The 27,825-nt window shown below is 42.7% G+C and overlaps 1 protein-coding gene across 5 annotated transcripts; it reads left to right on the top strand.

Moving 5' to 3' along the window:
* On the top strand, positions 1 to 27,825 carry fgfr1a (fibroblast growth factor receptor 1a). 5 transcript variants are annotated; one of them, XM_035639592.2, is made up of 18 exons: positions 1 to 591; positions 4,407 to 4,587; positions 12,157 to 12,399; positions 12,496 to 12,585; positions 13,197 to 13,369; positions 15,346 to 15,469; positions 17,518 to 17,708; positions 19,195 to 19,339; positions 22,096 to 22,286; positions 22,676 to 22,821; positions 23,175 to 23,296; positions 23,760 to 23,870; positions 24,511 to 24,701; positions 24,870 to 24,992; positions 25,083 to 25,153; positions 25,239 to 25,376; positions 26,314 to 26,419; positions 26,511 to 27,825. In XM_035639592.2, the coding sequence occupies exons 2-18, from the start codon at positions 4,434 to 4,436 to the stop codon at positions 26,685 to 26,687; spliced, it is 2,496 nt and encodes an 831-aa protein (XP_035495485.1). In that variant the 5' UTR covers positions 1 to 591; positions 4,407 to 4,433; the 3' UTR covers positions 26,688 to 27,825. The 5 variants fall into 5 exon arrangements, with proteins under 5 accessions (XP_035495485.1, XP_035495484.1, XP_035495482.1 ...); XM_035639591.2 differs by lacking the exon at positions 19,195 to 19,339 and adding an exon at positions 18,256 to 18,406; XM_035639589.2 differs by lacking the exon at positions 19,195 to 19,339 and adding an exon at positions 18,256 to 18,406 and having other exon boundaries at positions 22,096 to 22,292.

Here is a 27,825-nt window from a genome sequence, read left to right as displayed (position 1 = left end):
ATATTCTCAGATTTAAGGGGGGAGGTTCGGAGCAGACCGGACTCTCGTTGTAAGAGCATTTCTCCGCCAGGACCGGGCGAAAATACTTACTAGGATTCACCTCCGAAACCTTACTATCCGTAGGGACATACGACTGAAGGACAACTCGTCCTCGGGTCTTCTGTTAGTGCGGGTTTAACAACTTCAGGTGCAGTTTCTCGGAGGTGCGGACACTCTGTGTCATTTCGAGCGGAACGTTTTTGGGGATAAAGGGACCTCGCCGGCTGCGCCCGAGCAGCTTCTTCGGATTGGGTTCAGGTTAGCTCGGTGGGACACCAGAGGCTGCTCTCAAAGGAAACCAGACTCCAGGGTTAGAGATTATAAATCGACTGTATTTAGGACGTTTCTTTTCCCGCTCTGTTGATTATCTGGAGGCTCTCGGGACTGGGGGGCACATACTTCTACTTCTGCCGCACAAGTTCGGCAGAAAAGAGCAAACTTGTTAGGCTGAACCATGATCGCTCGGAGTACGTGAGCCCCGCACGTTTACGCCTGGATTGACGGTTTTCGGGAAGTTTTTCCTGCAGCAGATTTCAGCCCCACGACTGTGAGGTGAGTTTGTGCTGTTTGTTTTTTTTTTTGTTTTTTTAAATTCCACCTCCCTCATTTTGGTGTAACCATTACTGTTTCTGAACTTGTACAAGCGGTTAGCTAATGTTTTCTGTTGTTGATTTAATTGGCGAGCGTCCTGCCCCGAGAGGGAGCGGATCAACGATCGATGAATTGAAACGCATCCATTGAATTGTTCACATTCAAGCACCTGGTTTGTTTGTTTTTTTCTTCTGTAGAAAAAGTGTTTTTCGTGCATTGGAAATTGGAAAACGAGTGGAATTATGAAAATGTGTCTTGTCTACGTTCGTGTTTTTGTTCATCAACACCTCGAGAGGGAGACGTTTAAGCGCAAGGCCCAAATGTCGCGTGTAGTCCTGCAAAACAACCGCTTTGATTCTCCATCTAAAGTCACAGTGGAGGCTTTCACTCAGATTTGATCATTTATTCGGATAAACCTTCCCACGTCGAAGGCAACAACCATTAGATGCACACGTTTACAGCTGCACACGATGGCGTTGTCCCCGTTTAAACAATGGAGTTTGGCTCCATGGATCCATACTAGCGGGTCTCTGAACGTCTCTTGTGATATGGGTTTGCGGTTCTCTTTTGTGTTGCATTCCCTGCAGATGGACCCCAGTCCTTGTCTTTAGCCCTGCTCCCTTTGCCGCCGGTTCATGTCACCAAACTATCAAACCAGAGCAGCAAAATTCAGCCAACAACATCTTTCTTTCAAATCGTTGCTTTTACAGAAGTGCAGCACAGTGAGTTGGATCTTTCCAAAAATCCTCAGAGGACAGCCGTCATTTACATCAGCCGTGAAGTCTGGGGTCGTGAGGGGCAAACCTGATGTTATATAAAGCTCCAAGTGTTATGTTGTAGAGGGACAGGGAGAAGATGGATGGTTTAGAAAAGCAACATGTGATTTGTGTGTGTTGTGATAATAATCTCATTTAATTCAGATAGATCATATTTCCTTTGCATGTTGGCAATGTCTCCAGATTTAGAGTTTTGTTCCTTGATTTAACTTCCCTTTGGAAATCATACTCAATCACAGTGAGGTAAGGAATAGAACCAACTTACTGGGAGAAAAAAAACACTTTGGGTTTTAGTGTCAAACCAAATGACTCGGTGTCAAATGGCTCAACATTAATCATCTTTACTTATGAGTGTAATCTCATGACACCTCATCTCCTTCCATGGCACGCTGCCGACCGTGAGGCTGCAAAGAGAAAAAAGGTGCATGTTTTTGTGCAAACAGCAGCCATGGGGAAATGGTCTGATGCTCTTATCTCCGCTGAACTGCAGCCATGTGCAGACTGGCCTGTTGCTGGCTGTTAGCGCAGAAGGGGGCTACAGAATTTGGGAGCTGAGGAATTTTATGCATGGATGCCAGTGAACAGTAATGATGGTGCAGGTCATGTTATGGGTTAGGCCTGTAAACCTTTGTCTTTGTATAACGGGAGATGCCAAATGTGTCTTGCAGCCTCTGATCTGTTTAGTGTAACCCCATTTATTTGCCAGATTTTCAGGGAAACGATTTCTTCACCTCACATCTTAGAAACACCCTTTTCTAATCAAACAACATTTCAGCTGGGAAATGTGAGTTTTATAGCTATAATGATTTTTTGTTTTGTTGCTGACACTGATATTAATTCTGGATTATTTCTGGATATATTTATTTCTTTTTCAAATCCAATAATTTTATTACACATTCTTGGCAAGATTGCTTCCTTAGAACCAAGAGTAATCAACATTAAGTATTTGTTATTTAGAAACCTCATCAGGCCAAAAAATAAAATAAGAACGTTGTTAAAAGAAGTTAAGAAACATGAATTTATAGACGGGTATCAGCCTCGCATTATTTCAGTGACTCCTGCAATGCTGGAGGGTTCAGACTTCTGTTTTGTTCCCTGTCAAGTCCGATTATGTTGGAAGTGAATCATTTTATGCTTTTTTTTCTTTCTGAAAATTGTCTTGGGTTCATTTACACGTTAGAGCTGTCCACTTGTGATCGGGTCACCAAAGACAAATGTTATCACCAGGTATGAACAGGCTTGTGTCATAATTGTAAATCAGATTGTGTCCTCTATGATTTTGTTAGTTAACAAAAAACAAAAAAACAGCCAGAAGAACATAACATATCTCCTGCTTCATGCATTTAAAAATGCACCTTATAAAAAAAAGTATTGTTTGTCAGGGATCCTTCCAATTTACTTATTGCATTTTGCAAAATAAATAGAGCTGGGTTATGTTAATATTTAATAAGACACTAAAAATGGTAGTAGCTAAAGAGTTACAGCAACTTTGAAGAGTAAATGTTTAAAGAATCTATATTGTAAGTAACTATGCCCTGACAGATGTTGAATTTTTTGTGGGTCAGTCTCTGTTCGGACTTCCTCACAAGTATGAGCTGAGTCGGCTTTGTGTTGTGTGTAGATACTAAGACATAATGTATGTTTAACCCGTGCTCCCATGGGAGCGGTGTATGACAAAGCATTATGTCAAACTTTAAAGAAGCTACTTCCTCCTGTTTGAATTATTGAAGCATCGTTGTAGAGACCTCGCCTGGGGAACTTGGTCGGCTTGTGTGGTTCCTTCTGTCTGGCAGCGGACAAAACTTTCTTGGAGCCCTCCCAAAAACTGACTCACCGCATACAGAGCTGCGATGACCAAGCTTCTCTATCCCCCTCGGACCTACCCTGACCCTGCTCAGCTGCTAGAACACTAGACCATTCTTGGAAAGAGAAATTGAATTGGTTTTGCGGAGAACACAATGATGGTTTCAGTGATGATCGCTCACACAAGCAATTACCTCGCAACAAAAACACAGCTTCCTCTGAACAGGACTTTGTGTGCAAACGCAAAACTAAGTTGGGGTTTCTTTGACCCAGATGTGACGCTTGTGTTTTTTTTGACTGTGGATGAATATTTTGGATTTATTCCTGACGTCATAGATTATTGAAAAATTCATCTGTGAGTCCTGTGTTCTCAAGCTTGATTCAAGGAGGGAAAAGGAACCCTAATAACAACATTTGTTTGACACTTCTTGGAGCAAATGGTTGCAGGGGGGGTCATTTTAGGCTTAGGACCAAAACCAACTGTTAGGTGATAGATCTCTGTGTGGAAATGATGGCCTGGCGCTCTCTCTACAAGGGTGTCATGTAGCCGGCTGTAGTTTTTTGGCCCTTAACAAATTCCTCAAGGGGGGTTAGGGCCAAGTGTTAATCTCTGCGGTCAGATGCTGCAGAGGTGATGATGCGAGCAGATGTGCATGTGAGGGTCACCCACTGGAGGGTCACCCACTGCACCCTGCCCTGTGTTAGAGGGTTCTGTACATCCTTCAGCACCAAAAGTGGTCAAGCAACGAAAGCAGAAACTTTATCCGGCATCGCCTTGTTGAGTGTGATGACGGGCTTTATGAGTTCAAACTTTAATAGCTACTTGGAGTTTTCAAAACAGAACATTTCATTCCCAAGAACTGAGCATGACGCATCCACTCTTTGTGTGCTTTCAGATATCAGAACAAGGCGGGTGCTCTGTAGTGTCTTATCAGTGTTTTTGTACAAGCAGCCCTAAATGCTGTATACATACCTTGAACCTTGTAGACATACAGAATATTCTCTTCTTTTCTTGGACAAGCAAGGAATTCCTAGTTTTGTAAAATATATATTGTCATTAGTATAAAAAAAAGCTTACAAATTGGCCTAGTTTCTCTAGTTTTGTATATCGGTTTATTTTCCTCTTTGTCTTTAGCAATTTTTCCTTTCTCCTTTAACTGTTATTTATTTATTCATTTCTTGTCTGTTTGTTTTTAGCTGAGCACTGCGAATGACCCGCTGCTGATGCCCCAAAGGTCTGAATGGAGTTCGAGTCACAGAGAAGCCAAAAGCTGTAGCTTCCTCAGCAGGATGCTGATGAGGCAAAGTTTACTTCTGTTTCTGGCTTTATTTGCCCAAGTTTTAAGGATCCAGTGCCGACCACCCAACACTGATGAAGGTAAGATGGCTTGATAACTTCAAGCTATTTAGACTGTATCTGTACACAGTTTTTCCCCCCGTTGTTCTTGTTGCAGCATTATTGAATAGCGTGTAACTACTTGAACTCATGAACGTATTAAGTCTGACTTAACTTGACTCTTGGTTTGAGAAACAGTCCACTGATAATCAAAGCTTTGTTCTTGGTGCAGGAATGTAATCCTAACACACTCCAGGCTTTGGTGAAGTCAGTCCTTTGTAGCGTCACTGTTCCCCCACTACCCCCATTTGCCTGAGTCTGATGTTTGAGTGTAGTACAAGTCTGTTTCTGACTAGTAGGAAACCTCCCCTTTATTTCTTTTTCCTGCTTAACTTAACCAACTCATACCCCTGAGCTTATTAGTGAAATGTGTTCGTAAGAAATCTTACTGACAGTTTTTTTCCAAGTCTTTAAATTTTTTCCTTAAGTGGGCAGAACAACTTCAGAACAACAAATTGAGCTGCTACAGGAGTTCAGTTCTGAAAAAGGGGAAAGAGGCGCTGAAATTGAATCCTTAAAAATGTGTCTCTTGGATCCAGTCCAGCAGTGTAATAACTGCCTGGACATGTGGGCAGATGGGTTTGGATGTTTACACATTGCAGTCGGAAGTGGAGAGCAGCAAAAGAATATGATAAAGCCCAGCATTATAATTAGAGTAATTAAGCAAGAGGGTCTCTCTTGGGCTCTAAGCCCTAAAATAAACGTGGTGTGGCTATGTTTATGCCGACAGTGGGACAGGGAGGAGAAAATGACTCCCATGTGTAGCCCAAGGCCAGCCCTGCTACCTAGCAGTCCCTTCTCTTCTCCTCCTTTGTAATGAGAAGGTATTTGTTGTCACAGAGAGAGGAGTTAACTGCCAGGGAAACTATAAATTAGCCCGTCTTTTGAAAAAAAGGAAAGAAGATGCTACTTTGAGCCCTCCCTTATCCTCGAGGATAGGTTTTCTGAGGAGAATGCTTGTCTTCTAAGGTGAGCCATATATTTTCACGGGGGATTGGGGAAGTCTGATGCATTTACACTCCACACAGTTCTTAATCACCAAATGGCCAGGTACTATCTATGCGCCCACCCCCCCCCCCCCCCCCCCCCCCACTGACTCGTGCTTGGGAATGCTTCACCCCCCCTCTCCCCGCCTCCCCGCTGGGTGACGGATGGCTTCAGCTGTCGACAAACAATCACAGCAGAAGCATTTGGTTGCATTCCTTTTTGTCTTGGGCGAGGAAACAAAATAGTTGTATGGAAATGGCCATGTTTTATGCATGCTTCATTGTTTGTCTTGGTGGGGGTGTTGTTCACATGAGAAAAGAATATTCCCTGCACAGCCATTCAGTTGATCACAGCCTTTTTAACTTTTTCTGTGTGATTGCTCAGAGAAACCTTTTCCTTAAAAGCAGTCTAATGTTTTCGTGTATATTTTTGATTGGTACAGTGAAATGTTATGGAGTTATTAAAAAATAGTTGTTCCCAGTGGATTTCTGTGACTCTATGCTCTGCTGTCTGTCAGAGGGGCTCTTCAGAGTTGGAACAGCCACAGTCCTGAGAAAGACTCTTTTCAGGGAGAAACGGGGAAGATGGTGAACATAAGGGTGAACACCAGATTAATGAAACAATTTCCCCCGTCAGAAGAAGTAATTACCACTCAAGGATAACTACCATCATCTGTCAGTGACATGATGTAGTGATGGGGTAATATTAGCAACTTTTATATAGTCACGTTTTATCTTAACCTTCATCCAAACTTCCAACATGGTAATGAGAAAAAAAAGTCTTTAGGGTTCAGAATTCAACATAGATGCACAAAAATCGCCCTAATTAGGATTCAATAGTGCCCCATGAATTATGGTATAAAATTTGCGATGAATAATAATGAAATGGTTGAAATGTTCCCACCTGAACATAAAGGCATAGTAACTTGTGGTTGTTGACAAATCTTTGTGTCTTGCATATCTTCAGAAAAGGCAAATGGCTAGATCGAGTTTTAGCTCACAGGACCCGTAGCTGCTCCTCATGCTGAAAAATCTTAACAATACAGGAAATATACTTTTGAGATAATCATTTTGGTGCAGTTGATGCTCTAAATATTTACCATCCTCAGGATAGAAATTGAAATGATCCAGTTAAACCTGATAATTACTTAAGTCAAGTAAGGAAGGACCTGTGTTTTCAAGTTAAGTGGATCACTTTTGTCTGTATAGCAAAATTATCTAATTTTTTATCGGATTAACTGTGTTGGCATGTGATTTTCTGGTTACTGAGGCAAAATTTTGCAAGAGTAAATGGAAGTAATAGTTAGACCAGTCCAGTACAGGTCTCTTCATTTAAGATCTGCTAGTTGTACTATGTTTGTTCAATAAAGACATGATGTCGGTCTAAATGTAGCTGGACTCATTTGAATGACAGTGGAACACTGCATAGTAATCTCTGTAGCTCCCAAGTGTAATTAATCCACGCTGATTGCCAGAGGTTCATTTAGGAATGAAAAGGTCCTCCACTGGAGTACTTTTTGTAGGGACGCTTGCTTTTTTTGAGGGGCTGCTGTGCTTGCTAATAGGCATTGTCGTATTCCTCTGCTTCCTGCCGGTCCTGCCTTTTGTCTCTTATCAATTTCCTCTGCACGTCACCCACCCCTTCACTGTGGTGTGGTCAAATAAGCAGAGAAAAGTTGCCATAGCCCCTTTTCTCTGTGTGCCACAGCAGGGCCTCAACCAGCCCGACTCTACTGCATTCAACCATCACTCCAGTGAGAGCAGGAAATCCCAGAAGTCATTCACGCGGCATATTGCTTCCTATCTTTTAGCCAAGTAAGGTTCCATAGACTGGCGCCAACTCTTCCTTTTACTTGATCTTGCATTTACAGACTGGTGACCCCTCCACTCCCCAAGTTTAAAACCCCTTAAATGCTTTTGTCTTAAACAACATTCTTTTCATGATTTGTGTAATTAGGCTGATTATAAATTATGTCAATCAATTTTTCCAAATGGTTGGAAGGAGCACATGTGAGACTGTTCCAGATGGATTGCTCTCTGATAATACGGTTCTTTTAATCCATTTTAACCCAGTCATAGCAGCCGGAGGATTAGCTGAGATGAAAAATCCCTTAGATCCAAAGGAAAAGTAGGAAACTTGGCCCTTAGATCCATATGGAAAGTTGAAAATAAATATAATGTGTGTGTGTTTTCTTCTCTGTGTGAGTCAGAAGCTCAGTCTGTTCTCTAGACAGCGGTCAGGTTGATTTGACTATGTTGTGCAATATTTTGCTCCAGGTTTAAGTAGGTTGTCACAGAAGCACAAATGGCCTACAATAAAGCAACAAGCAAATTTTACGGCTTTTATGGGCGTTTTATGACGTCTTCTGCCAGATTAACAGCTGGGATGTTGACACAGCCTTATCAGTGGCATCTCCATTTAGAAGGCAGGGACCGAAACACACAGGCTGGCCTCAAACAGGCACACACGGAGCAGAGACCTTGTGTTTGAGGCTGTGTCCGGGTTGGATCGCTGTAGCCCATCACCAAATGTCTGCTCTGCCCCCCCCCCCCCCCCCCCCCCCGTTTTGTTTTTGAGGAGAAAGTTGATCCTACCCCCCGGCCCCTTTCCAACTGGGATTAAGGGCCTGTCAGACATATGTGATCCAGGAAATACCTTTACTAGGCCCTAGTGGGGTCACCATAGCAACTGGCACTAGAACCTGCCGCTGCAGGCCCTCTCTTGCTTGCTCCTGTGCACATGCTCACTGGCTCGCTCTCCCTGCTCGCTCTTCCCCGTCATTGTTTGGAGGCCTTTGTTGTGATGGTGGGAAGGATTAGTCAAGTTTGCCGGTGTTGTCCTGAGGTTATACTATATGGACGTGTTTCCTGTTGTGAGGAGGTACACTTTTACTTTGAGAAAGGTCCAGATTGATCTCATTTTGAGGGATTGCTCACCACTGTGGTATTAAATGAACTTCTTCAGGTTTTCTTGTTACAAAGATGAACAGACCATGTAGGAGATAAGAGAGGAGGTGTAAAATGACGAATTATATTACAGTGGTGCAACACAGAGATGCCAGTGCTTAAATTATCGAATAATCAGTTAGTCAGTCAACATAAACTAATCAGCAGCTTTTTTGATAGTCTGTTGATTTTTTTTTTTTGTGTACATTTTCATTTAAACCTCAAAACAATCTTGGGTTCCATCTTTTGAAATTGGGGGATTAGCTGCTCCTCACTGGTTGATTTACATCATTGTTAACTGAACAACTTTGGCCTGTGGACTGTTGGTTGTTAGTGATTTTTCACAATTTTCTTAAAAATGTATAGACAAAACAAGAAAATAACTGTGAAAATAATCATTGGTTGCAGCCCTCACGTTCCCAAAATCAGGATGTCAGTTGACTTCATCAGAACAACATTCCTCCTTGTGTGCATTTTTAGCATAGAAATGTGATCCTAGAGAACAAATTTCAAGTGGCTTGGCCACTGTAGCCAGTAACGAGCTTTACCGTTTGTAACTAGACAAACAACACCATAGTGATGGATAACATGTCAGAATAATTGCGTTACCCCCTCCCCCTCGCCGACTATGTAGTCATTTAGAACAGGGGGGCTCAGGTGTCTCGATCGGTGACGCCTCCCCTCTCTTCAAATTGAATCTCACCCTCCTTCCCCAAGTAGCTCCTTGCCTGCCTGACGATGGGGCCTTGACTAATTTGAGGTGCAATTTAATTTTTGGGAAGAGGTTAAGGTGCCGGGAAGAAATCAGGGAAGCTCCTTTCTGCTGTCTTTTTGACACTCTTTCATAATTGAAGTAATAATAATAATAATAATAAATTTCATTTATAGAGCACTTTTCATTGCTAAAAGCAATCTCAAAGTGCTACAGAGTAGAAACAAGATGAAAGAAGGTTTAAAAAGAAAAAACATCGGTGGTTTAGGTGAATGAAAGAAAGGTTTTCAGGCCCTTCTTAAAAGAGAGAGTGCTTTGTGGGGCCCTCAGGTGGTCTGGAAGGGAATACCACAGGCGAGGAGCGGCTGAGCAGAAGGCTCGATCCCCCATGGTGCGCAGCCTGGTCCTGGAGGGGTGAAGTGGTGAGACTAGATCTTTCACCTAGGGAGGGGCATTGCCATGGATGCACTGATAGGTGAGTAGGGAGATTTTGTAATCAATCCTGAAAGAGACAGTAAGCCAGTGGAGTGAGTGAAGGACTGGCGTGATATGGTCATATTTTCGTATCCTCATCAGGATCCTGTTTTGGACGTATTGAAGCTTTTGAATGCTCTTGCCAGGAGTCCCGATGAGGAGAGCATTGCAGTAGTCCAGCCTTGAGGAGACAAAGGCGTGGACAAGGTTTTTGGCATCTGACAGACAGAGTGTGGGTCGGAGTTTGACAATGTTCCTGAGGTGATAGAAGGAGGTCTTGCACAGATGTTTAATGTGGGTGTCAAATGTAAGATGAGGGTCAAATCTTACAACCAGGTTGGTGACTGTTGATGACAGGGGTATATTTTGATTATTGATATTTTATATGGGATAGGGTCGGTTTTTATGTAGAGCTGTGTGTCATCAGCGTAGCAATGGAATGATATTCCATACTGCCTGATGATGCGGCCAAGGGGAAGAGTGTAGAGGGTGAAGGGGAGGGGTCTGATCACAGCAATTTTGAGATCAGATGGAACGTATCCAGCCTGGAGTGAGTGGTTGATGATTTGGGTGATTAGGGGACTTAGAGCGCAGACTTTGGATTTTACCAGGGCTGTGGGAAAAGGGTCCAGGGTACAGGTGGAGGGTTTCATCCTGCGGATGATTTCCTCATCTCTCGTTGAGAGATCTTGGGGAAGCAGCAGAGAGGCTGAAAAATCTCAGGAAGTGGGTCGGCAGTAGGGACTGACAGAGCAGGAGAGCTGGAGAGAAGAAAGCGGGTGGTGTCGACTTTTTTCCTGAAGAAGATGATGAAGTTATTGCAATGCTCTTCTGTGGTATCGGTGTGTGAGAGTTTGAGGCTTGAGGAGATGATTTAAAGTAGAAAAAAAGCTGCTTGGAGTTTCTAGGACTTGTACTTATGATGTTGGAGTAGAACTGTGACCGTGCTTTTCTAAGTGACTTTGAGTAGGCCTTTTGGTGTTCTTGATAGGCCAATCTGTGGACAGTGAGTCCGGTTTTTGCAACACGCCGCTCGAGTACACGCCCAGCTGCTTTCTTGTTCCGTAGATCTGAAGTGAACCAGGGGGCTGAGCATGAGAAGTTGACTGTTTGTGTTTTCTCAGGGGCGTGGAGGACCCGGATACTGCTCAGGGTGTTGTTGTAAATATCCACTGATTCATTTGCTGATGTGAATTTTGCAGAGGGTATTTGCTGGAGGTCCAAAGTCATGTTGTCCAGGTTGATGTTTTTTAGGTTTCTGAAATTAATTTGGTGTTTTGGCTTGGTGTGGTGAGATAAGTTCAACTCCAATGAAATGGCTTTGTGATCCAACACTCCCAGATCGTACACCAGCAGTTTTTTGATGGGGGCAGTGTCAGCAATGACCAGGTCGAGCGTGTGCCCTCTGTTGTGTGTGGGGACGTTGACATGCTGTTTGAGGTTGAGACAGTCCAATAATTGTAGGAGTTTAGCTGCAGGGTGACAGGAGGGGGTGTCAACATGAATGTTTAAATCTCAGAGTATGATAATATTTGAAGATGTGGTACAGAGCGAGGTGAGAAGTCCACTTATCTCTGGGATGAAAGCTGGGTTTGATCTGGGTGGCCGGTAAATGAGAAGAATAGTCACTGGAGAGGGGGGTTTGCATTTGAAAGCAAGGCATTCAAAGGAGGACAGTTCAGGCAGAGACAGAGGGGTGAGTTTCACAGCGATGTATAACTGCTGGGGTGGTGGACTGTAGAGGCCGAAGTAGACTGAAATCCACTCCACGTCTTCTGTCCCTCTTCGTGTGAGCAGGTCTCGCGGTGTTTGCAACGCTACTACTAGTCCCAGATGGGATGTTCCAATGACGAAAGATGGGATGGAGTCACCAGACTGGGAATAAACAAACTTTCTGCGGCAGCTTCTATGGATGTAGCGGGGTCGGCGTAGAAGTCCAAGTTGTTTAATTGCTGACATACATGTTGGAGTGCTGGAGTTTCTTAAGTACTTAAACATCATGCCGGTGTGGTGCCGGGTCAGGGCGGATGCGGAGTTTATAGCCGTGTGTGTTTACCACGGACTTGCTGACTAAAGATGGGATAGATAGGATAGAGTCAGACACACAGCAGGATGATCTACAGCATGGCAGGTGATCCGGACTGAGTGGAGAGTTTGGCTGATGTTTTTGAGGGGGAGCAATAGTTGCTAACGTAGCTTTTGTGATGTGTTTACAGAATATGCATGCAGCGCTATTTTGTGTTTGAGCGATCTGAACATTGTGGACGCTCTGTACCCGTCAACCGTTTCCTTGAGAAGGAACAATCCTGGATTTTTTTATGACGTATCATAGTTTGTACAACATTTTTGGTTGTATTTATAATTGCTTAAAGTTGGTGTTGAAAAGCCTGCTAAGCTGACGAAGCAGAACCACATTCTCTGTTTCCCTTGTAGTCTTTGTGGAAACGCAAGCGGACCTGTTCACGCTCTATCTCGGTGATCGTCTGGATCTGAGTTGCTCTGCCAAGGAGCAAGTCCACGCTGTCAACTGGACCAAAGACCACCTGGCCGTAGTGGATGGAGAACACACACGCATCCGTAACGGCCAGCTAGAGATCGAGGCCGTGGAGCTGACTGACTCTGGTCTGTACGCATGCACCACCTTCGGGAACCACAGCCTCCACTTCAATGTCACAGGTAAAGAGTCGCATGTTTTTCTCTTTTAGTCTGCAATGAATTGATCACAAAACTCAGTGTGAATCATTATAAATTGAATTGTCTTTGTTTCACCAGTTGATACCCTGGCCTCATCTGAGGATGATGATGAAGATGAAGAGTCTTCATCAGAGGAAGCCAAACTGTTGGGCAGTCAAAAGCTGTTGCGTAAGTGTGCTGATCTCTTTACATTACCAGTGCTCACCTTGTGCCTGCAACAAGCGGTCATTATCCTTTCACAAAAAGTCACAGGGTTATGCCTAAGGGTAGTGAATAGTCAGTGATTTGAGAGCTTTATGATTCAGTTATGGGTCTGATGCGTGCGTGTGGGTCACATTTGGGTGAATGATTTCACTGTGAATCAGAGGGTTTTTCACTACCTCAGTGACAGCTTTTACATGAGGAATGTCCCGGCGGTGACTAACTATGGTTAACCTTGGACGTCTTCCAATTTGTCCAGAGAGCAATTAAGACACCCGGGCTTCATCAGCTGGCTGCTGCCGCCAACTCTGCCCACAGAGAATCCAGCAGCAGTTTGTACTATGACTCCCAGATTTTACTCTCCCCCTGAAATATACACATTACTTAACTCAACAGTGGCAATTTTGAAGCCACAGCATGAAAAAGAAAGGGATTTTCTTATTTGAGAAACAAAGCCCTGTGACTATAATTTGGAAATGTTTTTTGGGGTTGAACAAGTTTTTTAATCTATATCAGAGCCACAATTGTATTCGCCACTCATCTTTGTAATTTTTTTTTTCCTCTGTCTTGTTCTTTAGCAATGGCTCCACAATGGGCACATCCAGAAAAAATGGAGAAAAAGCTCCATGCTGTCCCGGCCAGTAAGACTGTGAAGTTCCGATGCCAGGCCAGCGGCAACCCAACTCCTACTCTGAAATGGTACAAGAATGGAAAGGAGTTCAAGAGAGACCATCGCATTGGAGGCTTCAAGGTTAATATTTATATTTCACAAATGTGTTCCCTCCAGTTTCTTCTAGCAGACACTAAACCCTCTTTGCATTTCTTCTCCATTCACCTCACTCACTACAAATGAAGGTGTGTCGTGATCTCATTTCACATCACGACACACTCCCCTTGAGTAAGAAACACTTTCTGCGAGTGAAAAGCAGAGGCAAGTTTCATATTTGACCTGAGAAACAATGCAAGATGAAACCCTATGCCACAAAAAGGAATAATACCTCCAGATGGGCAATCCTAGCCATCCGCTTGGGAGAAAGATACCTTTGGCTGTCCTCATTCTGGTTGTCAGTGCATCATTTTTTCTGTAATTAAATCCACACGGCCGTAAATTTTACAGCTAGAAGAATAAAACCTTCTGTATTGCTCATATAAGATGTGCGTGATTACTGTTTCTCAGCGTCTTCCCATTTGCAGCCAGGGTGTATTCAAATGTGAGGCTAACAGCTGGTAAAGTGTGAGGTTGTAATGGCTGATAAGACAGTTTACACCAGTCTCTAGATTTACTCAGCAGAGGTGTGACAGGTGAGGGGTGTGGACTGGATTTATTATATCACCATCATTTTCTGGCAACGATATCATGAGCCCTGAGAGATAAACACAATTAATCATTTTTTTATCATCATTTCTTTTTGTGCACAGGAAATTTATGAAAGCCAGTCATTTTATTAATCCTTATCACACAGGACATAATATGGCCATTATGTATTAGTAGGCTGTAGATTCTGTATGCACCTTTACTGTGACCTGTCTATGAATGGCTGTATTCAGTGGCAGTTGGCCCACAGGTGTTGGATGTATGTGCATGTTCACAGCGACGGGGGAAACGACCGTCTTCCTTCTCAGCATCTGCTCTTCCCATCAAGGTGTAGGCCAGTCCAGCCTTGTCTTGTGCTTCCCCAGCCCATCTCCCTCCCCAGCTGGGACACATTTAGGAGTTTCCTCTCAGCTGCTGGCTCCCCTCTCTCCCCAAGCCCCCCCACCCAGCCAGGCAGCACACTTAACCATCTGGCTGCTGTTTTTTCAGTCAAGGTGCAAAGGTCTGCATCAGCGACCAGGGACGTCTGTCATCCCACACTCTTGCTTTTATGGCCAGGCTTCTAGTGTTCATATCGTCTGCATGGAGACGTGCAGGAGGGAGGGAATAATGTGGACCACATGTACATGAAGCCAAGCACAACACATCTGGCAGTACGCAGCTGGACTCCCTCATCACGTTTTTGAAATAAATGAGGGAAACCGTAAGGCTTGGTCTCTGTATATGCATGTTTGATGTTGCCATTGCCTTAGAGGTTCGTTGGTTAATCACACACTGCTGGTCTTGTCAGATTTATGGAAGAAAAATTATAACATGTCTCGAGAAAAAAAGAGCCAGACATCAGTTGGTGCTAATGAGACATGTTGGGGCAAATGCATGTTAAAACATCTACCCATTTTTCCGTGGTCTTTGTTAGGTAGGACAAAAATGCATTGTTGAAAACGTTGGGTGGTGTCACAGGAAGAGGGGGTAGTGTTTTATTTTGTTATCATCACATCACACATCATTGACTTGTTGCTTTTAAAATGAAAGAATTTTTATTTTCTGCAATTCATATCGTGAGAGCGAGGGTGCAGAAAAGAGCTATTCAGTGTTGCGTTGCTCATTCTCACAATTTCTATTATAGAGAGGAATTAAAATGATCTTCACTGAGATTAGCTTTTTTTTTTTGGTGAAGAAATGCAAAGCCACCAACAGACCGTAGGATCTGTTCAAGCAGCTGGAGTTTGACCTGCTGTGTCTTGTATGATAAACTTCATCAGCCTGAGAAAAAAAAAACACTATAATTTACTATTAAAATATTAATTTCACTATGAGTTCTGTCGGGACTGTGTTTTTTGTTTTGGTTATCATGTACTGTTTTAGATGCCAGCCAACATAACATGTTACATGTTTTTTTCCAAAATGTTTAGGTCCGTGACCATGTGTGGACCATCATCATGGAATCTGTAGTTCCCTCTGACAAGGGAAACTATACCTGTTTGGTGGAAAACCAGTATGGCAGCATCAATCACACCTACCAGCTAGATGTAGTCGGTGAGTACCAAGTGTAATGATGGCTATAACATGTCATAGTTGAATCACCTGTTGGATATTGCACCAGTACACCATATTAATCAATCAAGTGTGACAGTCTTGTAGCCCACGTGTTGGCTGAACTGCGTCTTTTTTGTGTACTTTATAATGCTTTATAATGGATCCATGTTGAAGAGAGAGATGATTACTCCTTTAGGATCTGCCCTGTGGCTCACTCTAACACCAATGGTCCCACTTCCTCATCACCCCTCTCCCCCGAGTTCCGCCTGACCTCAGAAGTCTAGGGTCTGATGAACAGTGAGATCGCCTAAGTTAGGGGGGTGGGTCTTATGTCAAAGGTGCTAATGAAGTCGCCCTGGGACTTGGCTCGAGTTGAAACTCTGCCAGATTCTTGACACAAAAGTTTACTTAAGATAGTTATCAGTCATCACTGAGGAGCCACAAGAACATTTCATTTCACAGGAACGACTCCAGATGAGACACTTAACTTGCTTGGCCATCTATTGTGGCTTAATAATTATGCAAGCAGCACACAGCTGGGAAGTAGCCGCTTTAATTCTCTGTATGTGAAATCGTAATCTTTAACTTATAAAATTGCTCCGGTGTCAGATCAAATTTTACAGCCAAACTTGATTTCCAGTGAAAGCCTTGACATGTTTGTCCTGTACACATCACATTGCTTCTCTGCTCACCAAACTTCCAAACTAACATTTTATGAAGGTAAATATGTTGCAAAATGCAAGCACTTGTAGACTGGATTTGTGAACCTGTAGAATACAATGTGAGAACTTGTAAAAACAATTGAACCTGTATGCTGAAATTTTCACTAACAGAAAAAATTCACACCTGTTATCTGAATTTGAAGTCACAAAAAAATATTCACAAATGTCTAGATTTATATTTACATGAATACAATGGCAGCTGCAAAATTGTAATCTAACATTAACCGATTAATTTTTTTGTAACAGCCACAGCTCACTCATTACAACCTCTCGAATCGGCTACTGCAACTTCACAAGTGACGAATCTGCGCCTTGACTTTTGCAACATTTCTAGCCGCCAGCCTGTTGCAAAACTGTTCTGCAATTGTAGCTGAGATGTGAGAGAGCTGAGCAGGGGGGGGGGGGTTATATGGTTTTAAAAGTAAGCACTCATTCACAGCCACCTAGGAACAAATGCACTTCAGAAAATATAAATCTTGTAAGATCGCATGGAGCTGGATTCAATTTCTCCACAGCAAAATCCTAAAACTGAAAGTCTCCACCTGTCACCGTGAGCAACACCCACTTAACGTTACGGTGTCGGTCACATATTGATACATTATGTCATCATCTAGATAACTTTTTGATCTCGGTTCACCTAAATCGGTTACCCTCGCATCATCTCAGGAAATACCAGAATTAATCTAGATTGTTTTCTCATCGTTACAGTCATTTTTCTCATAACTGTAATGATCTAACTCAATACATTACTGTCAAAACACACTAAATAATTGCTAACACTGATCCACAGGAGGAGATCAAATATAACTCGTAATGATTGAAGAAAAACTATAAATAATAAATAAACTTTATTTTGTCTAATGCCTTTTCTTAAAATAAATGCTTGATTGTTGATTTTTAGTCGCTTAGTTCTGTAACGAATTGATTTAGGTGAACCGAGATCAAAACATTACCTGGATGATGACATAATGTATCAATATGTGACCGACACCGGCACGTTAAGTGGCCGTGGCTCACAGTGATAATCGGAGACTTTCAGTTGTAGGACTCTCTGTGGAGAGATCGAATCCAGCTCCATGCGATCTTACAAGATTTATATTTGTATGTATTTTTTCCTATGTGCCTGTGAATGAGTGCTTACTTTTAAAACCATATTCGCCGTTGTAGATATGATCCTTTTTTTTCTGTGAAAGAAAATTTCAGCATACAGGTTGAAATTTTTTTCTACAAGTTCTCACATTGTATACTACAGGTTCACAAATTCAGTCTACAAGCGTTTGCATTTTGCAACATATTTACCTTCATAACATTTGTGTGTGTCTGCAGAGCGCTCTCCCCACAGGCCAATCCTGCAGGCTGGCCTACCAGCTAATCGCACTGTAGCAGTGGGCAGCGACGTGGAGTTTGAGTGCAAGGTGTTCAGTGACCCTCAGCCTCACATCCAGTGGCTGAAGCATATCGAGGTCAACGGGAGCCGCGTTGGTCCTGATGGTTTACCGTATGTCCGTATCCTAAAGGTAGGAGCTCACTCTGACCAATATAGCCACACCGAGCCCAACACTGCACGCGTTACTGAAATACTTTTTTTTCTAATGCAAAACTGAAACTGAAGATTTTAACGTGAAGTAACATTTATTTGTGTATTTTCCATCATTGCTTGTCACTTCTGTTGGGAAAGTAGTCCATTGGAGGTAACAAACTAGAATGTCACACAATAGGGTGCACATCTCCGTCAAGGCCACAAATATGGTAAAAAAGAAGAATTACATCCACATCCCCGTAATATTTCTTGAGAATTTTTTTTTTTCAAATCAAATCCCCACCCTTTAACTGCACCAAAAATGTTACTGTATCTTTTGGACCCCTGTCCCATCCTTCCACCAAGCTTGGTCCAAATCATCTCTGTAGTTTTTGCACAATCCTGCTGAAAAAGAAAACAAATGATAACCGCAGGTAATAATTTGAATGTAATGTTGCTCATGTGACTCTCCACGAAAACCAATCAAATGTATTGTGTTTGTGACTTTTTTGTCTGTGCTGCACATGACTTGTTTTTATTTCCAGCATTCTGGGGTCAATAGCTCGGACGCTCAGGTGCTGACCCTCTACAATGTGACTGAGGAGGAGAGCGGAGAGTATATATGTAAAGTGTCCAATTATATAGGAGAGGCCAATCAGTCGGCCTGGCTGACTGTCACCAGATATGAGCCCACAGGTAACCACCACCACCACCACGCAGCCGCAGCACAGGGACGACACAGAGTGGAGGCGCTTCTGGGACCACCTGGAAAAACTAGGGCCATATAACTCGAGACAACCTCAGCTGTTTCTCTCCTCCCTCCCTCCCTTCGTTTCTCCCTCCCTCTCTCCTGCCTCAGTGCTCCTGACTGTAAATGACGCTATGGAAAATTCCCAGCAGAACAGTTGAAAGTGTTCACCCTCAGGTTTATGTGGGCCCTTTCTCATTCGTGCCCCATGCCTGTGCCGTGCCCTCCTTATAAGGGCCTCTCTTGCCATCTTCTTCTATTACCCTCGCTCCCTTGCCCTTTAAAGTCATCTGTGTGCGTCTCTCTCTCTCTTCTCCTTTGTTTTTTCCCAGCTATCCTCCTCTGCTTACCTACGTTTAACAGACCTGTTGTTTGTCTGATGCTTGCATATTTGGCAAAAGTACAAGTGTGACCTGTTCTGCTGCGGAGTTTTCCATGTAGCCCATCTCTTGCATGTAGAGATGAGACTGAGGTATTTGAAATGGTGATGGGGTGAACCAATGTGTGGTTCAACAGTGCAGACTCAACCTAACCAGCTCCTCCACTAACAGATACTGGAGGGCTCTTCCTGACAGAGTCCTCTGCAGGGGCTCTCTGTGGTACCTTTTGGGCAGATGGTGTTGGATCGTGGAGGAGAACGCTCCTCCATCCTTCCTCTTTTTCAGAATACTTTACTCATGGTTTCCTTTTCCCTCTTGGGCCTCTTGTCGGGTCTGCTTCCTTTGTCATTTTCTAGACCGCTGGCCTTAACACCACCGACAAGGAAATGGAAGTGCTCCAACTGAGAAATGTGTCTTTTGATGACGCTGGGGAGTATACCTGCTTGGCGGGCAATTCTATCGGGTACTCTCATCACTCTGCATGGTTGACCGTTTTTGAAGGTATCAGTAGTTCTGTCTATTTCCGATATTTCCTAACTTTTCCTTTTCCAACTACCGCCTGGCCTTCCACCTTCACATTTGCCAGAATTAGGTCTTTTCTGACTTGAGTTCTGTTGAAAATGTGAGAGGAAGCCAGTGCATGTTACAATTACTAACCCCCCCCCCCCCGTGCTCAGCATGGCTCCTGCTCTATCTAGATTCGCTAGATGGACGAGTATAGGCCATTCTCTGCTGTTTCTTTTAATGCAATCACAGAATGCCAAACAACCCAGAAGCTGTCTCCTACCTGGTCTATCTCAACAAAGAAATCCACATATAAATACAGGCCGGTATTATTTTAAAAACGAGCTCATAAGGATTAATATTAAATGGTCTCAGCCAGGTAGAACCTCAGGAGGTTCAGCAGGTTGTCAACTAATCAGACAGTCGGCGGTTGAGCCATGGCTCCTCCAGTCAGTGTGTCGGAAGACACTGAACTGTGTGAGTGAAGTGCTTTCGTAATTGAGGTCCATTTACCATCTTACAATTTTGTAATTTTGTATGGTTGTGCGAGTGTTGTTTGGCAGCTCTGATCATATATCACTTTGAACTTTCTCTACTATTCTGCTCTTTAATTGGTGTTTGCATTTTTTTTCGGTGTAAAGCTGATTATCCTTGACAAGTGCCACAAATGACATGTATTCCCGATGTCATTTCCTGCTGTGAGCACAGCGGCTACCTTTGATAATTGGCTTGCTATGTTGGATGTGTCTCATTCCTGAGGGTCGGAATGGGCATTTGTCCAATTAGCACGCTGCTTGTCAGACAGCCTCCTCTCACAAGTGCAGCTCACTTGTGTTGCTGGTGTTGGTTTGGGGTGTAACAGCACGCTTCAGTCAGTTCGGGACCCTTGGTTTGGGAAGCACTGTTGATCAGCATGTAGAACTTAAAGCATAAATAAGTTTATGGTATAAATCTCTCACTAATATAAGATAACAGCAGTGATCGGGACTGCTGAGGGAGTGGGTTACATATATCATTTTTTTAGTGGTAATACATTTTGCGAGATTTATTATGAGTGCAGATGTGCATCTGAAATTTAAATACAAAATCAAGCATTAAAATCAGGGTTTATAAAATCAAATGAGCACTTAGGTTAACCTAACATAAATGTAAATCTACTAAAGCTCTGTTTGTTACATAAATAAAATCAATACCAAGGGTTTCATAAGGAATATATGTTTATTCATTCAGAAGTGGTGGTAGCAATGCACCAGACAGGAATGACAGCAGTTGTATGGATTTAAAAGACACGGTTCAACATTATACTACATTTGATTTTTTTAAATGCCTTTTACAATTAACCGCATTATTAACAGGATGTTAGACCATAGGTAGACTTGTCTATAAACCAGAAACTCATTCAGAACTAGTGTTAAATATTTGTGATAAGTACTTCCTGTACACAAAGCCACATCCCAAGCCAAGGTACACCCCGAACTTTCTATTCCACTAAAATATAGAAACCATCACACCCCCAGTGTTGGTATGAATAAATGTTGGTGTTTTCACTGAATGGGAGGAAAAAACAAGATCTGAATTGAAGTGTTTCTTTTAAAACCTTTAAGTACATACATCTTTATTTAATAAGCATTAATTGCATTACCAACACCAACACACAACTCTCTTAAGAATACATTACAAAGGGAATACGAATTTTACTTATTAAACTATTAAAGTGCCCATATTTTGTCTATTTACAGTTTCAGAGTTTTAATTTGGGGGTCTACCAGAACAAGTTTACATATATATATACATATATATATATATATATATATTTAAATTTAAAAAAGCATTATTTGTCTCATCATTTCACCAGTAACAATAGCTGTGGTTCTGTCGCAACAATTCAAACTAGCTGGTAGGCTGACAAATTACAAGTTACTTGGTAATGTAGGCGCTTTGTATTTGAAAAGAAACAAACGCAATGTTTTTCTTTGAGAGAAGTTCTCCCTTTGCTTTAGACTTTGGTCTCTGTATCCTAACAGATCTTTTACATCCACAAAAGGCTATGACACAGTAAAGGAATGGAGAAAAGCCTGGAAATCATAATATGGGCACTTTAAACTACAGTATTGAGTTCATGTTTTGTGATATGCTGATATTAGACTGACAGGAAATGTGAGTGAGACTATTTAAGTAGAAATGATTTTCAGTGTCCAAACATTTTGTTGATTGTCTATATGAAAGTCAGATCCTTTGCACACTGATACACTCTTAAATAAATCCACTACTTAGTACATCTCCAAATCTAAAACTAAAACTTACTAGTTAGTGTTTGTTTTTAAATATTGATATATCTGAGTGAACACTGTTAGCTTGTGTAACAGAATATGGGTAGTTTGGGTCTGTCCTGTTTCCGGTCTAGCTGTGATTCAAGAGACTATGATCACTTCTCATTCAGAAAACAAATATAGTATGAAACCCTGTGTTCAGGGTTTTTGCATCCCATATGTGTCTGTGTAAAAGGCTCTGGTTTTTAGCTGTGTGTGTGTGTGTGTGTGTGTGTGTGTGTGTGTGTGTGTGTGTGTGTGTGTGTGTGTGTGTGTGTGTGTGTGTGTGTGTGTGTGTGTGTGTGTGTGTGTGTGTGTGTGTGTGTGTGTGTGTGTGTGTGTGTGTGTGTGTGTGTGTGTGTGTGTGTGCGCTTGAAGCATATGTTTGATGTGCTTGCGTATGTAAGTCAGTTGATTCATGACCGATGTCCCCCCCACACCTAGCTGTCACGAACTACCCTCCAGCCAGCCACACCTACCTGGAGGTGGTCATCTACTGCGTGGGCTTCTTTTTCATCGCCGTCATGATTGCCATCGCCGTTATTGTCAAGATTCGCACCTCGTCGAAGAAGAGCGACTTCAACAGTCAGCTGGCTGTCCACAAGCTGGCCAAAAGCATCCCGCTGCGCAGACAGGTAACAGAAAGTAGATAGGGGGTTTGGAACATTTATACCTTTTCATCTGTTCGTCTTTCTGTCACTCAGATTTTTCCACATTCAAATCTTTACAATGTATCTGACTTGTTTGACTCACCTGCACAATTTCACAGCAGCTAATCTGGATGCACTCATAAAACTAAAAGCATGCATTCATAGAGGTTTCAGGTTCATTGTTGAGCCTTGAGGCCTTGTGCAGCAGGTAAGTATTAAAGGAATGGCTAGACTCTTGAATGGCGTGGGGGGTTTTTACAAGAATTTACAATTGTTAATTTTAAATTTCTTCTGAACACTGTCTTCTAAATAAGCTCTTACTACTGGTGTCTGTTTCAGTATGAGGGGAGTAATGTCAGTGTTCTTTACCTCAGGTGTCTGTGGACTCGAGCTCCTCCATCCACTCTGGGGTGATGCTGGTTCGCCCCTCCCGCCTCTCTTCTAGCGGATCTCCAATGCTGTCAGGGGTGTCTGAGTATGAACTGCCCCAGGATCCCCGCTGGGAGCTTTCCCGGGGCAGGTATGTCCTGAAAAAAAGAAACCTTCAGAAGGGCCTCAAACAGTGTGGTTCCCAGCTGTACAATGAAAGATTTTCTCTCACTCTTCCTACTAGTGTTGAGGTGCCGTCATGCAAGGCACGTAACTATAACAGCAATGTGGTTGTATTTGTACATCCCAGCTTCTACATTAAGGGGGTGCAAGTTTAGAGCATTCTGTATAAAATGTGACTAAAATTGAACTTAAATTTGAAAACAACAAATTGACAACAATTTTATAATGATAGGCTAAACTTAATTAATCACACATTACAGATTTGGAGTTCTGCTCCACTGATTGTTAACTGCTGCTACATGTGTTTCCTGCCCCTCACAGACTTGTTCTTGGGAAGCCGCTGGGTGAAGGCTGCTTCGGTCAGGTGGTGATGGCAGAGGTGCTGGGTCTCGACAAAGAGAAGCCGAACCGTGTGTCCAAGGTGGCAGTCAAAATGTTGAAATGTAAGTTGGCTGTTCTTTTTCAGAGTTCATGGTTGTGCGAGTGTAGAGTAGTTTTGGATTGCGTGAGTTTAGGGAATTGCTTAAAGGAAATATTTGCTGTGCTTAGTCAAAGAATTAACAGGAGTCCAGACTCCAAAGATAAGAAAACGTCTGACACCAACACTGTGATGAACAGATACTTAGATACATGTGCCACTGGATCCCAGTCACCATGCAAATGGGAGAGCAGAGTAAAAATTTATGGGAACCCTTGACATCCCATATACAAAAAAGTGTTCATTAAACTGCACGAAGGAGTGAGAAGTGCCTTTCCCCAGGGAGCAGTGTCCAAGACAAACGGCAGCCTAACTCTGCAAGAGCTGCAGTGTGTGTGTATATACTTTGTAAGGGCCATTTTTGGGCCCTTTCACCAACAGAACATCAGCTAATAGCCCTCGCGTTATTCATTTCCCTCTTCCCCCAGCTGATGCCACAGAGAAAGACCTGTCGGACCTGATTTCAGAGATGGAGATGATGAAGATCATTGGGAAGCACAAGAACATCATTAATCTGCTAGGAGCTTGTACACAGGAAGGTAGGACCATAGAGCTGGGGGTCTGCTATTCAGACCAAAACACACTTTTGACCCATAGACAAGTGTCACAGTGAATCTTACTTTGGAAGAAGTAAAGAGCAGCGTGAATAAATTACTTTGACACCAGCTTTCGAGCTCACTGTTTGAATCAACCATCATTTCTCTCCAATCATTCCTGATGCCAAACTGAAGGAAGACTAACCTCTGATGACCTTGTGGTGCACACTTTAACACTCAAAGACACGCAAAGTTCTTCATTCCACTTTAACCAAATGTTCTAACTTTGAAATGAACCTTGAGTTTGCATTATACCCGTTGAGGTATTTATTGCCTCTGCCAGTGAGTGCAGCTTGGCTATAACCCCAGAATTTAAACAGTTTGCTGGATTGGAATCAAATTTCTTCACATTCTATCTCACAAAATGACAGATCCACATTGATTTTGATGACCTTGTGACCTTTTGCATTTTTTCTGCTTTTTAATAAGTACAACTATAACTCCTGATGTGCTGTTAATTGCACATTGCTTTTGGTGTCATTACTGTTCCGACATATTTCACACGTGTCTGTTTAGAATATCACATGGCGTCACTTTATGGTGATGAAATAATTTTCTTCTAATATTTTCGGCTTGTTTCTAGGTCCTCTGTATGTGATAGTGGAGTATGCATCCAAGGGAAACTTGCGAGAGTACTTGAGAGCTCGGCGCCCCCCAGGCATGGAGTACTGCTACAACCCAGACCAGGTTCCTGTGGAGAATATGTCCATCAAAGACCTGGTGTCCTGTGCTTACCAAGTGGCCCGAGGCATGGAGTATTTGGCCTCTAAAAAGGTAACCACAAAGTGCAACCAGAGGTTTTCAGCCGTCCTGGTCTATTTTACAGATTAGACTAGAGCACCTCTCTGTGAAAAACGTATTGACCGATCAGGCTTTGTATTTGAGACACTGATTCCTGGGACGCTGGTTCAGTTCTAGTAACGTTTGTGTTTATTTGCGCAGTGCATCCACAGAGATCTTGCCGCTCGCAATGTTTTGGTTACGGAGGACAGCGTGATGAAAATAGCGGACTTCGGCCTGGCAAGAGATATCCACCACATTGATTACTATAAGAAGACCACTAACGTGAGTCCTCCTGTCATCCATTTTATGTTATTTACAAATGCAGAAAAACATTCTCTGTTGATCACCGTAACATGCATTTCTTTCCTACAGGGTCGTTTACCAGTCAAGTGGATGGCTCCCGAGGCCCTGTTCGACCGGATATACACACACCAAAGTGATGTGTGAGTATCCCGTCCTGTTAGTTTCCAATTCAGTCTTGACGGAACGTGAGGAAGATATTTTAGTTGTGTCTGGTTCTGTCTCCAGCTGGTCGTTTGGGGTGCTGCTTTGGGAGATCTTCACTCTGGGAGGCTCTCCTTATCCCGGCGTCCCAGTGGAGGAGCTGTTCAAGCTACTGAAGGAAGGTCACCGTATGGACAAACCCTCGACATGCACGCACGAGCTGTAAGGAGATACTACACACCTAAAGGCCAACATGTTGCATGTTGTCTTTTTTCTTGAATGACACCACATGGCCAAAATGGATAATACTGTTTTGGAAAAAGATCTTTTAAACTAGTCGTAACAGAATAAGAACCTTCAAGCCCTACTCGAACAAGAACAAGCAAATTTTTTGGCTGATTTTGATTTTAAAAAGTTACAAAAGTTGTGTATTTGAGCATTTAGTTCACACAAGTTTTCACAAGGCTTTTAAGTCACTGCTTTGTCTCATGCTTGCCCAGAACAGTTGGCATTAATATTTATATTACCCTTGTTTTTGTATATCAGAAAAATTCCAAGCGCTAAGCAACATAGTAAGCATCCCTACTAGGGCTGGGCGATATGGCTGAAAACTGTATCAAGATATAAGTGTTTCATATCGGTCGATATCGATAATTATTGATAATTTTTATGACCTAAGAAACACAAACACGAGCCAACGAGATGGCGCAACCAAACGTGATACTGTTACATGATTGGCTATTAGGCGTGTCACTCCATACGTTGCTAGGTAACAGAGGACGAGTGCCGCCATATCTAGCGGCCAGCGTAGCTAGACTCTTTGCTTCGGTTTCTTCCAACGAGGAAAATAAAATTATCGAAATGTTCTATCGAACGCATTTTCTATTGATATTGATTACGTGACTATCGCGATACATATCATTATCATTTTATCGCCCAGCCCTAATCCCTACTATTGCTTGGCATGATGTCCAATATAATGAATTGCTCCAAGGTTCAGTGAGTTACGAATGGAACCTATTGTTCAGCCTTTCCCTCCCTTTTTTTTGTACAGATGGGAGGGTCTTTAACATGACATTTGTTTGGTTTTTTTAGAGATTCATACTCAGTGATAATCAAAACAAGATTATCTAGACTGCAATCTTGTGAATCTCCCTAGGTATATGATGATGAGGGACTGCTGGCATGCTGTGCCGTCTCAGAGACCAACCTTCAAACAGCTGGTAGAGGATCTAGATCGCTGCCTGGCCATGACCTCCAATCAGGTCAGTTCTCCTATTCAATATGCGAATATGAAGTAGAAATGTCTGTGTTGGAAGGGAAATTTTGATATTCTTTTGCCCTGTGTGCCAACAGGAGTATTTGGAGCTCTCAGTGCCTCTGGACCAATATTCCCCCAGCTACCCCGACACCCGCAGCTCCACCTGCTCCTCCGGCGAGGACTCGGTCTTCTCTCACGATGCCGGAGCCGATGAGCCGTGCCTGCCAAAGTTTCCTCCCCACTCCAATGGGGTAGCCATTAAGAAACGCTGATAACCTCATCTCTCCATTCAGTAAAAGATTGACATTTCCTCCACTCCTTGCCTCATGGGGTATGACTCTTCCCCGTATTCCCAGAGAAGAAGCTAAACAAAACACTGGTGCTCTGTGAGAAAGGAGCTTGGAGACACCTTGTAGAACTTGTTGGATCACATGGACTGAAGGAGTGCAGCAGTTTTCCAGTTCTTGGCGGTGACTATGTTTATGGGGCACTTTGTATTAACGGGAGTGTCAAAAAAAAGACTCTCACTCTTCTCTCCACTTTGGCCATGCCACAGATCAGAAGAACGGGAGGACCGACTGTGATGATGTCAAGTTTTTAATTGTTGTTTTTAACCCCCTCTATGGTCGTTTCATCAGTAGTGAAGGACGACATTCTGCTTTTCAGACCAAATCCAGAAAAAACAAAGGGACATGGTTCACTGCGTCATTCGCTCTCCTTTTGTAAATACAGTTCGAAAATTATAAATATGAATATATATTTACACTGTACTCTTATTTTGAATACCATCATTGATTTATTTTCTTTTTTGTACAAGGGTGCTTTTGTTTTGATCCATTTTTGAATGTGGTCATCAGGAGGGGTAGTTACATTAGAGTATCTTAAAATTGCTGAGGATTACATGGCCAGTTTTCGACGGAAAAAAAAATATGTATTGGGTTTTCTATTTTTTTTAACTGTAAGTGCTTTTCATGACCCCACCTGCAATACAGTGTAACTCAGTGTCAGGGGCTTCTCTCCATGAATAGAGATGGATTAATGGAAATGAAATTATTGTTTTTTAGTGCGACTCTGTGTGTGCGCGTGTGCGTGCGTGCACGTGTGTGTGGTCGGTCTTATATTTCATTTTTTCTCAATCAAGATTGTTAATTTACTTCAAGGATGGTCACAACTGTAAATATTCCTGGTTGCTTTCCTGGTTCCATGCTTGTTTAACCCCCCCCAAGTAATTTGCTTCGGTCAACGTCATGCACTTCCACTGTGCATGCATTCCATGTGACAAACTTGTCTTTTACTGTAAATGCTTTAACGGAATTACATTTGCTGCCATATAACTTCTGATGAAGGGTTGCAGAACACCTTCGTCATCGTAAAAAGATTACATTAAATAAAATGCTATTGAAAAACAAA

Source organism: Scophthalmus maximus, chromosome 19, assembly GCF_022379125.1.
Source record: "Scophthalmus maximus strain ysfricsl-2021 chromosome 19, ASM2237912v1, whole genome shotgun sequence".
NCBI classification, from domain to species: Eukaryota; Metazoa; Chordata; class Actinopteri; order Pleuronectiformes; family Scophthalmidae; genus Scophthalmus; species Scophthalmus maximus.
The sequence above is the reverse complement of the archived record's forward strand: the minus strand, read 5'-3'. Positions and strand labels throughout refer to the sequence as shown.